The 16939-nt window shown below is 30.9% G+C and overlaps 1 protein-coding gene across 1 annotated transcript; it reads left to right on the top strand.

The window, feature by feature from the left end:
* The first annotated feature begins 661 nt into the window (after nt 1-661).
* Nucleotides 662-16594, top strand: LOC110609382 (26S proteasome regulatory subunit RPN13). The gene is made up of 13 exons (XM_021748924.2): nt 662-791; nt 1367-1459; nt 1589-1648; nt 3525-3563; nt 3661-3735; nt 3830-3896; nt 4751-4829; nt 9030-9148; nt 9267-9290; nt 10925-11019; nt 11099-11176; nt 11260-11314; nt 16058-16594. The coding sequence occupies exons 2-13, from the start codon at nt 1373-1375 to the stop codon at nt 16192-16194; spliced, it is 915 nt and encodes a 304-aa protein (XP_021604616.1). The 5' UTR covers nt 662-791; nt 1367-1372; the 3' UTR covers nt 16195-16594.
* The last annotated feature ends 345 nt before the right edge of the window (nt 16595-16939 follow it).

The raw sequence follows: 16939 nt of genomic DNA, 5'->3' as shown, positions 1-16939 counted from the left end.
TTATTTATTTATAATTAAATTTAAATTTTAAAATAAATATTAAAAAACTCTTATATGAAAAGTGATAGCATATTGCGCAAGATAATAACTAATCAATTGTGATTGAATTAAAAGAGTTAATATTTTTAATCTCTAATTATTTTTTTATATTATGTCAATTAAAATTATTTTTTTAATATAATAAATTTTTTTATTATAATATTTATTTAAAGTAAAAATATTTATAATATTGTGTTATTAATTTTAAATTTAGTAAAATTAAATTACTTATTATATTAAAAATAATTGATTAAATTTAATAAATTTTAATATTTAAAAATTTTAATTATAAATATATATTATATAGTCTATATTTATCTAATTAGTTATAAATATATAATTAAAATTTAAGTAGATAATGATTTTATTATTTAAATTAATTGAAAGTTAATAAAATTTAAAATTTATATATATTTAAATTTATAAGTGGATGGTAATTTTATAATTGAAATTAACTTTAAAAATAGATGATAATTTTATTATTTAAATTAATTTATCATTATATATAAATAATAAGAAATTAAATTTATGATATAAAATTATTAAATAAAATAAAAAGTAATTATAAAATTATTATATAATATTATAAGGAGTAAACAAATGAGTTTATGCTGTATTTGATTAAATAATAAATTTGGCAACAATAAAAATCAGGGGCAGCAATATAAGGTTTCCGCGGGCGAGTGAAGAATCCAGAAGCATCAAATCACAAAAACGGCACTGCGCAGCTCTGTCTTGAATATTTCACCCAGGTACGATCTCTCCCTCCCTTATTTTCTCTACATTCTTCTTCCTTGATTTCCTTTTCTTTGATTTTCCCTCTCTGTGACCATCTGACTAATGCTTTATGCATATTGTAATTTGAATTCAAATCGGAAATTTTAACAGAAAATTCGTAGAGAATACAAATTTAGGGTTTGCTAGTAGCATAATTTTGTAAGAACCAAGCTTAATTCTTTATTATCATAGGAAAGAAACTTAGGGTGTTTTTGGCCTGTGAGTAGTACCAATGGAATTTTAGAGAACGAAGCCAAATTAATATTTTATTGTCATTATCATTATCACCAAATATCGTGAAGGAAATAACCACTTATATAGGTATTGACTTGCGTTTTCCCCTGGTTAGATGCTTAAACATGCGCCCATACTCCTGTACCTGGGTTTTGCAACTTAGCCACATCAAAGATTGAAGAAAAAGAAAATAATGCGAAATCCTTAAGAAATAATGCTAAATACTTAACAATTAGTTATACTAAAGTGCATGTACCTGTATATTTGTGTTGTGGTATTAATAAATTGTTGTAATTATAGTTACATTTATTTGCAGGAAAAGATGTTGGAGTTTCGTTCTGGTAAAATGCATTTAGAGGGTAAAAAAGTTGTCCCTGATCCACGTAAAGGACTTGTTCGCATAACAAGGGTACATCAATATTCTTCCTTTCTTTGGGACTTGGAATTTATACTTTAACTAGTTTATTTCAATTCTCTGTCAACATTAATAATGATGTAGTGATTTTTTTATATCTTTTTATTTCTTGAAATTTTCCAGGGCGAGGAGGGATTGGTCCATTTTCAGTGGCTTGATCGCAATCGGAATGTTGTTGAAGATGTATCCTCGTTATTACATGTATTTTTGCTTTCATGTGATAGATTGTTCTGTAGTTAAATATATTGGCTGAATGCTGAAAACATTGCATTGCTTTTTTTAGTTGTCTAAAGCATCATTGGTGGTTTAAGCATATTGGCTTTTAGCTGCACCTACTATATACAACTATGTTTTGTATTTTTGTTTTCGTTGCTAATATCAACACGAGAGAAAGAAAAAAAAACAAAAAAAAAAAAAACAAGAAGAATCCATTTCATCTTTTGACATTCACTTGTGGTACTTCATTGCTGTGAAAAAGAGAAAGAAAAAAAGGGAGGGGGGATTAACCGTCAAAGATGACTTTTGAACTTTAAGTTTCTCGATTGATGCAGGAGCATTTGAAGTCCTCTTTAGTTTTTGATTTTACTTATTTTTCTATTCAGTTGTGCTTTCTTTAGTTTTCTTTTTCTTCTTTATTTAGATTCATGCCATTAAGTCTTTCTGAGGAATGGCTATGAATCACCTTTGAGTTTTCTCCTTTCTCTTCCTTTCCTTTCTAGTCTATATTTCAGGTTCTTCACTCTATCAAAAATGGTTTGATATATTGTCATCGTACATTGTCCATGGCATATCTTGAGTGGTGTTTATTCAATAATTGTCAATTGGTCTAAAATTGAATTATGGCAGCTGCAAAAGCATGTAATGTCAACCTAATTGAGATGGATATTGTTGTTTTAAATAACATGCAAGCTTTGATATATTACATCCTATTGGTTCGTCATATGTAGTTTTGTTTTCACTTTCTTTACTACTGTCTTTTAAAAGCCTTCTGTGCTTCAAGTTTCAATTAATGTTGTTTCAAGGTTGTGAATCATGGCCATGGTTTTAAATAACTGCTGTTACGTAACGTAACGACCGTTATGTAATGGGTTTGAGGAGAGTCGTTACTCGTTGTCCCGTTATACAATGGCCCCTCCTGATTTCCAGATGTAACAGCCGTTGCGGCTGTTATGTAACGGTAATGGCTGTTATCGGCCGTTACATAATGGTAACGGCCATTACCAATAATTAAAATTCTTTTATATCTTTCATCGTCTGAATCCTATTTTCATTTTCATTAATTTCTACACTTTTCAGCAGCTTCAAAGACTATATTTTTTAAGTTTTCTCTTCCCTTTCTCTTTCAAATTTCAATCTTCCCTGCATATTTCTCATATAAGCTTAGATACATTATAAACTACACTATTTCCAAGCTTATTTCTTCTAGAAAGTTAGTTAAATTTTATCTATTTTAGTTTTTAATTGTTTTTTTTCCTTTTTTTTTTTAGTTTTTGTGGATTAAAGTGTTAGTTTTGAGTTAAAATTGTACTTTGAGCTATTAGTTTACTCGATCTATAGAGATTATGTTGATTTTTCTTATTTTAAACCATATGATGTTTAACTTAAGTTAAATAATCTATATTTTATATATTTATGTTTATTATGCATTTGTATACATTATTCTGAATTAAATCTAATCAATATCATTTTATTTATGAACTTTGCAAATTTTTTTTTAAAAAATTTGCGTAGCGCACGTTACGACCGTTATAGGTCTGTTTTTGTTATCCGCGGCCACAACCGCGAATGTGGCCGTGACCGCGACCGCGATTTAAAACCATGATCATGGCACATAATCACAAATATTCTTTTCCCTCTTTTTTTCTGAATGCACCAACCTGTATTCTGTGTTATGCTGTGATTCTTGCTTCTTTAAGATCCTTCCCTGCAATTACCATTTTTTTTTGTATGTCCCGTTCCTTTTCTCTATGGCATCATCTTATTACTATTAGTATCATTTGTTCCTTATTTTCTTTTATTGCAAGAACATTTTGCTTTTTTCTTGACACTTGATTAATAGGATCAAATTATATTCCCTGATGAGGCAGTTTTTGAGAAGGTACGCCATTTTCATCTTTAGAATTTGAATGTTTGTAAGTTTGGCAATGTTTGGTTTCCATAAATGAATTCAATATTCTAATTTTTGGATTACTCAGGTCAATCAAGCATCAGGAAGGGTTTACATATTGAAGTTCAATACAGATGATCGGAAGTTTTTCTTTTGGATGCAGGTCAGCTAATTTTTCTACCTTTTTACCATTTATTTGTCCTTGACTCTGTCATTAGTTTCATGATTTCAGTGATTATAATAGACACTGTCTGCAGGAGCCTAAAGCTGAAGATGATGAGAAGTTGTGCAACTCTGTCAACTATTATATAAATCAGCCATTGGGTAATTTTTATGTTTTGTTCTAATTTTTTTGGCTGTTCTAAACAAATGTCATTTTGAAAAACCTGTTTTGACTTTTATATTAAGCTAACGTGCAGCTTTCACAATGTTGTTTCTAATATTCTCTGGACAAACTATTTATAACTTATAAATTCCTGCATTACGTGTAACTAGTGGTTCACTCCATTACTAATTTCATAATTCATATCAAAGCATCCTCACTTTAGCATGTGTTCACCCAGTCAAAGGGAGATATTACGTTTCTGGTGTTGTTTGTCTTCTTAGCTCTTGGTTGGTCCCTTAACTTCCATGAGTAATTCCCTCTCGCCCTCTTTTTCTCTTTTTAGTTTAATTTTGTAAATGTAACTTTGAACAACTGGGTTATAATGTAATGGTGTGGCACATAATCTTACCATTGACCATTCACACAGTGATCAAATTTTTCTTTAACTTAGATATTTTATTGTACTGTTCATGGTATCTACTTTATTGTTTTCGTGAGAAATTTCTGGGTGCAGGCAAGATTGGTTGAGGAAAAAAATTGATCTTGATTTGTTTGCTCTTACTATTTTTTGGTTGGCTGGAGGGAAATAAACAAAATTGCTTTCCAGGAAGAGCCTAAGAGGAATTACCCTCCTGTATATTGAAAGATTATTGCATTAGGATTTCTGGATTCTCGTGTAGCAGGCACCATTTTTTGATGAAGTGTTGTAGATTTTGTCAATTTCCTCATTTTAAATTACTTCTTCTTCTTTTTTTTTTTAAATGTTAATTGGTTGAACTTGTGCTACCAGCATGAATTTCCTTACTTACCTAGTAAAGAAGAGAACTAAAAGAATATATATATCTTTTGGCAGATCTTGGTGACGAAGAGCCTGATGCTTCAGCTCCTTTACAAGTTTCTGAAGACATGGTTGAAGATGATATCTCATCAAGGTATATATTTAACAGAGAGGTAGTTGTGTTTGAGATGCAAACTCCCTTCCACCAAACCGACAACAAAAGTAACCATAATAATCAGTTTCGATGGTGAAGTTTAACTTCTTAATTGTTATGGATGGTCCTGTGGTGACATATCTAACTTAATGTTTTGTGTTCACTTGAATGCTGTCCAAATAGTCATCCAGGGTATACTAATTTAAAAGGAAGGATAGTTTAATTCCAAAGTTGTCTTTGAGATACAGTTAAGTAATGGTTTCATCATGTTTAGGACTTCCAAACACTTGACAACAGTTTGCTGGTTGATCCATTGAACAAATTCCCATTGTTAATATTGAAGAGTCTTAAAATTTGGGTAACTAACCAAGAAGGCTTTAACTTAGACCAAATTTACAATTGCAGCTAATACTTAAAGACTGTAAATCTGTACTATGTAATGTATGCAATGTAAGTTACAGTTATAATACTGTAAAGGAACCCAATAAACAAATGGGCAAGTGCATATTAAAAATAATAATGAAAATACTTTGTTGGATGTAAGATAAGATTAGGTCTGCCTTTTGAAGTAAAGCCAAGTTCACTGTTGAGAAAGAAGAGAGATAGAAAGAGTTATTGAATGAAATTGTTTTAGATTAAGGCAGAATCTGCAAATCTAATGAGAATTTGACTAGGAAAATGGTTGGTGAGGGAAAGCATTGACATGGGAAAAAGTCATTTATAGATTTGTAAAAATTGAATAGGATTATGTACGTGATTAGAAAATTTTCAAAATTATTATTCAATCATGCTATCATAAATTTTAACTAGAGTTAGTGAATTAGTATGAGGTTATTGAAGTTTTGTTCATATGTAACTTGAATATGGTGTTTAGGCTTTATGATGCCTAATGTATTTGCTTGTCATTAACCCTCAACACTTTGTTCACGAGAAAGGAGGTAAATTAAAGAATGTAGAATATGGTATAGCTTTTATGTTGAATGTGACCTCCCTTGTTTGGGAAAAAAAGGTATGGTTTATGGTGGTTTGATATTCCTATTTTGTTTTTGTTGGAAGGTAAGGTACGTTATATGTTACTTTAATAAATAAGATTTTGATTTATATGAATATTGCAAAAATGTCCTTGTCATAAATATATGAATAGTTTTATTGTTTTATATTGGTCTTCATTTTTTTTTTTGGTTGGAGTTAGAGAAGTTGTTGCCATTTCTGTGGCTATTTTTTAAAATTATATTAACACTTTTTATTCCCAAAGTTGTAATAATTTATACCAATTTAGATATATTAAAATAAATACTATTTATATATAAAATTAATATGCAAGATACAAAAATATGTTTTGTAAATTGTACATTTCAAATATGAAAAGGAAGGGAAGAAATAATTGTGGTACCTGAATAGTCGAAGCATATGCAACTTACAAAATTTTAGGTTTAAAGAGTTCAGGTTTCTTCTTCTTCTTCTTCTTCTTCTTCTTCTTCTCCTCCTCCTCAGTATTTAAGATTTATTATTCAATCTACATCAGCAGTCCATTTCCTGTGGCAAGTAAAATGAAAAATCAAGTATCACAGTTTGTCCCTTTGGAGGTCATCATGAAGAGTCTATATAGGAAGGGTGTAGAAATACCGTGCATTTCTTTTGAATCATCCAAAACAAATTAGGATTGATCTTTTACTGGACACAGTTTAAGAGAATTTTACATCTCTTTTTTCTAAAAAATTGTTTTAAAAATTATTTTATGGGTAAACTATCATTTCTAGCCAAACCTTTCCGTGGTTTTTCAATTTTAAACAATCTTTTTTTTTGTGTGTGTGATAATTTTAGCTAAATTAAAAAGGTTGTTAACAATTTTAGTCCGGATTCAATTAGTTTAAGGGGTTAGAATTTGCTTATGTAGCATCCTCAGTCAGCAAAGAAAATAATATTTTAATGTGGGTCTTATCTATTATAATATGATAAATTCTTATTTTAGCCAATTCTTCTAATTTTTATTAATTTTAGCCAAAAGATAAAAAAGGGTGTAACAGGAATTGACTTGATTGTTCAGTTAGTATAGAAATTAATTTTTTAATGTGAAACCCATTTGAATCAGCTATCCTATCAGGTAAAACATATATATTTTTACTATTTCACCCATCTGAATATAGTTTGGTGCAATGAATTTAACAATTTACACTAATCTTACACCAAGAAATAGGACAAATATATTTTATTATACTAAAATAAGAGAACTTATTTTAATTGATGCAATCTTATTTTATTATGCAATCTTACAAATTACTCTGTAAATAAGCCTCCTATCATGGTTTTAAATTGTGGTCGCGGCCACATTCGCGGTCGTGGTCACGGATAACGGAAACAGACCTATAACGGCCGTAACGTAACGGTAACGGCAACGGCCTGGCGCTACGCAAATTTTTTAAAAAAATTTGCAAAGTTCATAAATAAAATGATATTGATTAGATTTAATTTAGAACAATGTACACAAATGCATAATAAATATAAATATATAAAATATAGATTATTTAACTTAAGTTAAACATCATATAGTTTAAAATAAGAAAAATCAACATAATATTTATAGATTGAGTAAACTAATAGCTCAAAGTATAATTTTAACTCAAAACTAACACTTTAATCCACAAAAACTTACAAAAAAAAAGGAAAAAAAAACAACAATTAAAAACTAAAATAGATAAAATTTAACTAACTTTTTAGAAGAAATAAGCTTGGAAATAGAGTAGTTTATAATGGATCTAAGTTTATATGAGAAATATGCAAGGAAGATTGAAATTTGAAAGAGAAAGGGAAGAGAAAACTTAAAAAATATAGTCTTTGAAGCTGCTGAAAAGTGTAGAAACTAATGAAAATGAGAATAGGGAGCAAAAAATAAAAAATATAAAAGAATTTTAATTATTGGTAACGGCCATTACCGTTACGTAACGGTCGGTAACGGCCGTTACCGTTACGTAACAGCCGTAACGGCCGTTACGCATGCAAATCAGGAGGGGCCATTATATAACAGGATAACGGGTAACGGCCCCCCCAAAACCCGTTACATAACGGCCGTAACGTAACGGCCGTTATTTAAAACCATGCCTCCTATACTAAATTAATACTTATAGATATTAGAAATAAGCCTTCTGTTAGTCAAAGAGTAGTTTTTATCTTATTTTTACCTACTTTTAAGCTATGCTTAATTTGTAAATAAGTACTTATCAATTTTAGGCCAAGTTGGTGCTAAATTTTTACAGTGTAGTCCTATTCAGAAATGGTTTAATTTGAACTATTTTTATTTTGGCAAATTACTGCATGAACATGGTTTGCTTCGGGCGAGTATGAAAATTTTAACTAAATTGAAAAAACAATTGGCCAAAATATATAGTTTATCTTTAGTAAGGTGGGCTCCACAATTTAAAATTATATTTTGCTGACTTAGCATGCCACATAAGCATACTCGAACTCTTGACCCCTTGGTTAAAATTGTTAATGACCTTTCTAATTTGACTAAAATTGTAAAAAAAAAAAAGATTGAAATTGAAAAATGACGTTAAGGTTTGGCTAAAAATGATTGTTTACCCTTATTTTTTTGTATTGACTATAAAGGATCCTAACTGATTTGGGGCTGAAATTTAGTTTAGTTTATTTATTTATGTTTATGATGAAGGATGAAGGCATTAGAATTTTGATTGGGGTTTATTTTCCCTTGGAGTTCAGCAAGTGAGATGTCCATATTTGATCTTGCATGGGTATTTACATTTGATCCTTTAAGTAAAGCCATTTTAATATAATTTGAAATAGGTTTCTTGACAAAATCCAAATTATTGCTTACCTTTATTTTCTATTAATTCTTTTCATTAATTTAGCTTGATTTTGAATCATGGATCTTTCTTTCTCTCAATGGATGGATGGTTGAAGATTTGAGTGTTATGAAATTATCTCTATAAAAGTACATTGGAGTAGTCATGGAAAAAACTGATGACACTGATTTAACCAAACAAATTTGTAGGTTCAATGTTTTCTGGTTGTAACACTATTTGGTTTAGTTTGCTAATAATTTTTACGTATTTGGTGGGGTCTAAAAATTATGCAATAACTGATTGGATTGACTGATGGACACCCCAAGGAGCATTGATACTTACAAGATATAGTTTGGCACTTAATTTGTCATTTTGATAATTATTTTATTATAATTTTCAGGGCAGGTAACTTAATTGTACCAAATTTAGGTGCGGAAGTAATTAGTGATGTAACCTCTTCATCAGGACCAGTGAAATTGGAAGACCTACAAAGGATCTTGAATAATATTGGGCATACAGGTATTCCTACTCCAAACATATATTTAAACACCAGCCCCTCTTTCCTCTTCATCTCTCATCACTATCTTAGTGTGCTGGTTTAAGCTGACTGGTGTTATGTGATGATACATGGGTGCAGGTAGCGCTGGAGATCCAGATGGAGGTAATTATTTGGCATTTTACTGTCTATATATGCAATAGCAGAAAAGAAGTCCAAAACATTGATGATACAATTGTGTTCTGATTAATCTTGTATTTTTCATTGTTCCACCTATTAAAGATATAGCGTAGTCTCGTATAGTTTTTAAATAAAACTTCATCGATTGCTTTTATTTATTTATTTATTTATTTTAAAAAAAGAAGTCTCTTTGTTCTAGATCTCCCAAGAAGTAATCCTAGACTTCACATTAGTGTTAGTCTCCTTATATTTCTTCTAGTTTTGGTGCTCATGAAAGTTGTTTTGAGCATGCCCTAAGACACAAGGAAAGGAGCCAAGGGCGAACTGCTGTTTTAGCTGGGTTTATTCACCTCATAAATCTAGCTGTGGAAAATTGCAAACTGAACAAGCATCACATATTTAGTCATAAATTTTCATGATCAAATTTCAGTTTTTTGCGTGGTGCATAATGCCCAATTTCACCTTGCACTGTCATAAAGTTAAAAATTCTAGGTGATCATGGCATCCAAGTAGTTAAAAAGAAGAGGAGGAAATAAAATATGACCTGCTTCTGGTATGAATAGTTATTGTTCCAATTGTTGCTTGATGATCGAGTATATATTCTATAAGTAGAAAGTACATAATAAACAATAAATTTGCAGATAAAATAATATTCATCAAATGTACATGTTGATTACTTTCACTTGATTTCTTAGAACTTCTAAACAGTTTAAACCTTGGTACGGCCAAAATAAATCTGTATTCAGCATGTGAAACTTTTAAGTTGAAACTTATTTTCTTATCTTGCATTTTGTTTATTTCTCATGTAATTTGTTACAACATTGAAGGCTTTTTCGAAGGTAACTTTGTTTTAACAGAATTTTGCTTTGTTAAACTATGCGAGTGATCAGAGCAAGTCTTGCATTGTGGTGGGAAAGCAAAATGAAAGTGTTAGCATAAAATGGCACCTTATTTCAAAGATGTGTGCCTCTTTGGGAGTGTCCACCAATGCTTTATGCCTAGGTTTTATAGGTCTTCAGCAATTATATGTGCCTATGGCATTTAACTTTTACAAGCTATGTTAGGGTGTATATTAAAAGATACTATTTTACCAACAAAAGTCTTATGATGTTACAGTTTCACTACTATGAGAAATTTGTTACAACATTGAAGGCTTTTTGGAAGGTAACTTTGTTTTAACAGAATTTTGCTTTGTTAAACTATGCGAGTGATTGGAACAAGTCTTGCATTGTGATGGGAAGGCAAAATGAAAGTGTTAGCATAAAAAGGCACCTTATTTCAGAGATGTGTGCCTCTTTGGGCGTGTCCACCCATGCTTTATGCCTAGGCTTTATAGGTCTTCAGCAATTATATGTGCCTATGGCATTTAACTTTTACAAGCTATGTTAGGGTGTATATTAAAAGATACTATTTTACCAACAAGTCTTATGATGTTGCAGTTTCACTACTATGAGAAATTTATTCCAGTAATATTGGAACTGAGGGTTGCGACTTTTGATTGCTGAAAGGAAATATTATCATTTACTTGTCAGATTAGGGTACACTATGCTGTAGATGGTAATGCATGCATTACCACTTATTTTCTGATGTGAGTATTATGTTTTCTTTGGTTGTGATAGGCTTGGGATTAGGGGATATCCTGAAACCTGATTTAATAATGCCATTGATTGATACATTGCCGTTGGAAGAAAGACTAGCTTCATATTTGCCTGAGGTATAAAATAGCCTTCTGGTTGATATTACCTGGTATATTTTATTTTATCGCCATGATTTTGAGGAAACTAATGGTGCAGGGTCAGTGGACTCCAGAGGATATTTTGGAGTTGCTGCAGAGCCCACCTTTCCGTCAACAAGTGGATTCTTTTACTTATGTGAGAAAATGGAAACCTGTCACTTTATTTCCGATCTTTGATGTACCAGGCCATTACTTATGCAACCATTCCCTTGTTTGCAGGTACTTCGAACTGGACAGGTAGATTTGTCTCAATTCGGGATAGACCCTAGTAAATGTGAGTGATCTCAAATTCCAAATCTCTAGCCTTTATATTTCTTTCCTAGATTTTATTGTTCTGTTGAGCTAGTCTTTCATATATTTTTATCACCTGGATGGAACATCATATCATTTGAAGTGTTAAGCTTACCTTCTCTTAGGTATGCATGAAAATACATGTTAACTCGATAGTGGGTTATTGTCAAATTTAGCGTAGAAGATTCTGGTTACTGTCTATAGTGCAGAAGCAGACCTGGTTATTGTTCCATAGTGCTGTAGACCCTGCTACTGTCAAATTTAAATTAGAAGATTCTGTAAAACCCATTATACGGTAAATGAAACAAAAAAAAAGCAATTTTAAACTTAGTTAATGAAATATCTTTTCATTTATAGTATATCAGTACTTCAATTATAGTACATCAGTACTATTCATATCAGTTATAACTTTACAAATTACAACATAGCAATCTTCTTTCTCCTGAGAAACTTTTTTAAATTCTGGTGCAGCGTCTTCATAATGTTTTGTTTTGTCAGGTTCTTGTGTGTCTTGCTCACCAATATAGATATCCTTAATAAAATCTTGGACATTTTCTGCAGCAGCCAACCCCTCCAATTTTCTTATAAATTCACCGAAAGGAGCTGCTTGTACAATTATAAAACAAATGCTTAAACCATATGAGTGATATACCAGTTTATATCAGCTAATAGTAATATGTCAGTACTTAAATAGTCATCATTGTTATTCTGGCCATTATGGACTTGGGAAGTATGTTTTTCAAATAGTAATGAGATAAGGAAAAGATAAAAAGAGCATCATTATTGTATTTGAGAAATAAAACACCGCATATGAAAACTAACTTGATGTACTTACAAGATTAAGATATAATTTGCTTGCAAAATCATCAATCAATATTGTATTTGAAGCATCATACTCCTTATACTCTATCCAAACCTTTAAACATTATTTTCTTTCAAGGATTGCCAAGGATTCCAGTTTTGAAACGGTGTATTTATCTTGATTCTGCATAATACAACAATACAAATAAAATGTTATCCAAAATTCTACCAAGAGATAGATTTTTTTTTTTTGACGTTAAAGAGGAACTTGCTCAAAAAAAGAAGAATTTAAGATCCTCCTTTTCCAGCTTAGCTAAATGCACACCAATGAATTGTTGATCTAAGTTCTTTAAATTGAATTATTTAGGATATCAATAGGTAAGCTAAATACTTTAGATGATTGTATATAAAATAAGAATAGTCATAACAAGTTCAACATCATATCATCAGGCGAACATGAGCATAAAGATATTCGTGTATACATAAACCCACTAGCGGGTTAACATGTATTTTCAAGCACACCATATATTTGTTGATCTAAATTCTTTAAATGGAAGTATAGAGAAACCCACTGGTAGGTTAACAGGTCTTTCCATGCACACCATAGATTAGTTGATCTAAGTTCTTTAAAATGGAAGTAAAGATCAACCCACTGGTGGATTAACAAGTCTTTCCATGCACACCATAGATTAGTCGATCTAAGTTCTTTAAAGTGGAAGTAAAGATCAACCCACTGGCAGGTTAACATGTATTTCCATGCACACAAGATTTGTTTATCTAAGTTCTCTATATGAAAGTATAGACAACCCACTTGTAGGTTAACATGTATTCAGAGGCACACCAAGGATTTGTTGATCTAAGTTCTTTAAATGGAAGTATTTAGAATATCAATACCTAAGCTAAATACTTTAGATGATTGTATTTGAAATAAGAATAGTCATAACAAGTTCAACATCAAAAGAGCAACCCACTGGCGGGTTAACATTTATTCCCATGCACACCAAAGATTTGATGATCTAAGTTCTTTAAATGGAAGTATTTAGGATATCAATAGCTAAGCTAAATACTTTAGATGATTGTATATAAAATAAGAATAGCCATAATAAGTTCAGCATCATATTATCAGGTGAACATGAGCATGAAGAAATTCGTGTATACATAACCCACTAATGGGGTTAACATGTATTTTCATGCACACTATAGATTTGTTTATCTAAGTTCCTTAAATGGAAGTATAGAGAAACCCACTGGGGAGGTTAACAAGAATTTCCATGCACACAAACGATTTGTTGAGCTAAGTTCTCTATATGGAAGTATAGAGCAATCCACTGGCGGGTTAACATGTATTCCATGCACCTCCCTTAGCATAACCATGATCTGATCCCTGCCTTCAAACTCTATGGGCATATTGAAATGGTCAAGGGATTGGTGGAATCACCATTTTTATGGAATTGAATCACGGTCATGGTTGCAGTTTTTAAAAAATATTTGCCAAATTTATAAACTAAAGAGAAAAAGAGATGTTTAATGATATGGTTACAACTAAGATACACATCCAAATAATGAGCATAAATCCATCAAATAAAAAAGTTCAAATCCATCTTTATTTGACATCATTAGCAATAATCAATTAAGGCTAAAATAACAAATAGTAAAGAATAACTATTTATACTATAAATTTAACAAAAGGAACTTTGGCATAACATATTTTTGTTCAACAAATAAGTAAAAAACAACAAAAATAAAGATAAATGAAATAACTCGACTTTCAAAAATAAAGATAAATGACTCGACTACTGTAGGATATATATGTTGAGAACTAGAACTAGAAAGACAATCTTTGATTTTAGCTCAAGAGAGTAAATGAAAGGTTTGTGGATAGATAGTTAACTTTTATGGAAGTTTGAGAGAGAATGAGATGCAACAGCTTGAAACTCCCCAAACTAGAGAAGAGGAGGAAGATTTGTTGCTTCCATTTGGTCTTGTAGAAAAGGTGAGATAATGGACCGTTATCATTACTCAACGGTAAATAATGGCCCCGTCACTGTTAAATAATGGGTGGAATGGGTGTTCCAGGCTCAAATTTTCCTTTGCCTTTAATAATGGGTGCAATGGTAATGGAAGGGTCAACAACCTATAAATGATGGCACAACCTTTATTTGAAACCATGACCATTAGGGACCTTGACCAATTGTGGGAATCTTGGTTAGAGAATTAAAGGAATCTTGATGGATTTATAGCACAAAGAGCCATATTTGAGGGACTACTGAGAAATGTGAAATCTATTATTATTTAAAAACTTGTTTATGAAAAAACTGACTTTTTGAAGTTAATAATATTTTATGCATTAACTGGGTCCTGATTTGCTTATGTGGTAAACATCCAATTAATTTGGTTTAAATTATGCCAAAATTAAAATCCTTAGGACTCAGTATACCTCATGAACTTTAGGAGCTAAAATGACCAAAGGATTTTATAGTTTCTTTGTTGCTTTACTTTGATGATATGTTGAATAGAAGTTTGCTTCTTTTTTTTTTTCTTTTCTTTTGTTTTTATGCCTTTCACCTGGCAAGGACTTAAAAAAAAATAAAAAACGGATGAAAATGCATCTGGGTTTTTATTTTTCTGTTTTTTTTTTTTTTTTTTTTTTTGGGGGGGGGGGGGGGGGGGTGGTCCAGACTAGCTTGCAAATTGAGTAACATCTTAAATAACTTGTCCAACTTAAATTTCAAAGTAAAAATTGGAGATTCTAAATATAATTGAATTAAAAATTTTGTTGAAATAATTTGCTTTGCTCACGGGCTATCTTTTGTTTGTTTGTTTGTTTGTTTGTATATTATTTATGCATGCAATTTTGGTGGATCAATAGAGTTAATTTTTGCTAATTGAAGAGCACAAACTAAAAAGGATTGAAGTGTAAATTTTTGAAAGGTTTAAGAGTAAGAAAAGAAAATCTTTAGCATTTACCAGTGAATAGGTCCAATCTTGAACAATGTGATTGTAAAGGTTACATAGGATTAGGACTTGTGATGTTATGGCAGGAGCTTTAATGAAAGGTTAATTGCTAAATAAGAAGCTTTATTAAAATTTTCAATTGTCAACTATGAATTGTGTAGATGACCTTTAATATTCCTATCTGTTGTAGCATCTTGAAATCTCAAGTGGAATGGTTTATTATTAACGGTAACTCCAAATTTAATATCGACCAACGTCCAGGTCCAACCTCAAATAATTTTACAAATTTCGTGATTTGATTGTAAAGGAAAAAACATATAACTTTATTTAAGAAGGGTATAGCTTTAGGACTTGAGATGTTATGCCAGGAGGTTTTATAAAAGGTTAATTACTAAATAAATTGTAATCTTTATTAAAATTTTCGTCTTTATTTGGGGGACTATGAATTAATTTTGCAGATGAAATTTAATGTTTGTATGTACTGTGGCATCCTTGGCATCTCAAGTGGAATGGTTGATTATTAGCAGAACCTCCAAATTTATAGAGAACTTTAACTTCCATGGGTCCACTTCTCCTGGCATATCTAATTTATTTACATGCCAATTGCACCTCTCCTTAGTGCACCTGCTCCTCTCTTTCCACTGCTTATAGCAGTCATAACATCTATACAATTTCCTCTATCTTTGTGGACACTTCTAGTTGCAACATTTGGTCCACTATTCCACTTATGCCATAGATGTTTGTTAATCACACTTAAAGATGCGCAATGGTGTATGCTCGAATCGGAAAATCATGAAGTAGCTCATTTTCACATGAATATTAAGGTTAAGAGTAAATAGTTTTCGCAGATAAAGGAATTGATCTCTAGTTGAAGATTTCATGTTTCAGATTTATTTTTTTTACCCTTTTATTAAATAGTGATGGTCCTGATTACTTTCTAGTAATGTTGTGTTTTACCCTGATGTTGCAGACAAGTTCACAGTTTCGTCTTTTCTAGAAGCACTTGAAGATTCAGTTTCCAAGGTTCCTGAGGAACCAAGACAAGAGAACGAGGATTTAACATCTCGGTCTTGTGATCGAAATGAGCCCATGGACGAGAGCCATTAGTGGAGGCAGTTTCCTCCAACCCTGTTGTGCATCTCTTTTGGTGATTCATTACAGTAGAGACCTTCTGCCTGATATCTGTCTCACCCGTTTTTTGGGTCATTTTCACGTCTCTGGCATTGGGCAGGTGGAACAGTAACTAGGAAAAGGAAAGTGTTCATTTGGGTTTAAGTTTATGATTTATGTGAACATGGAACAAATCTTTTCTTTTCTTTTTTTTTTTTTTGAAAAAAAAAAAAGAAGAATTATTACATGTGCTCAAAACATTTAGGGGATGTTTTTTTGGTTCTCAAATCATTGTAGGAGGTGATATTTGACGGTTGTGATACATTGAGCCATTTGATTTTAGTATGGTTCATGGAAATTAATAGTGTGTGTAAATGATATATGTGTGGTGTTTGCATATGAGTAGCCAACGTTGATAGTGTTCCATTAATGTCGGGTTGGGTCGATGAACATTTTATAGTTTATTATCATTTTCAATGTTATGTTTTTCTTTCTCTAAGCTTAGGGATTACTCTCAAAGTTTTTAAGATAATTTGTCTGATTGGATATAAAAAAAAAAATTTTAAATTTTACAATATCTAAAATTTTTAATTTTATTGTAATTAAATTTAATTTTTAAAATAATTTTAACCATTTTAAAATTGATGCATTTGTTATTTTTTTAACTTTAATTAATTACATATTCTAAAAGTATTTAATTTTTATTATTTTAATTTATAATTTAAAATTAGTTAAATTTAAA

This window comes from Manihot esculenta, chromosome 2 (genome assembly GCF_001659605.2).
Source record: "Manihot esculenta cultivar AM560-2 chromosome 2, M.esculenta_v8, whole genome shotgun sequence".
Classification (NCBI taxonomy): domain Eukaryota; kingdom Viridiplantae; phylum Streptophyta; class Magnoliopsida; order Malpighiales; family Euphorbiaceae; genus Manihot; species Manihot esculenta.
Note: the sequence above shows the minus strand (reverse complement) of the source record. Positions and strands in the feature narration are given on the sequence as shown.

Excerpts from the sequence above, each read along its gene's own strand:
- LOC110609382 (XM_021748924.2), top strand. The coding sequence starts at position 1,373 with ATGTTGGAGTTTCGTTCTGGTAAAATGCATTTAGAGGGTAAAAAAGTT. Across the intron at positions 3,897-4,750 it reads TTATATAAATCAGCCATTGG|ATCTTGGTGACGAAGAGCCT; the intron begins GTAATTTTTATG and ends ATCTTTTGGCAG. Across the intron at positions 9,291-10,924 it reads CGCTGGAGATCCAGATGGAG|GCTTGGGATTAGGGGATATC; the intron begins GTAATTATTTGG and ends TGGTTGTGATAG.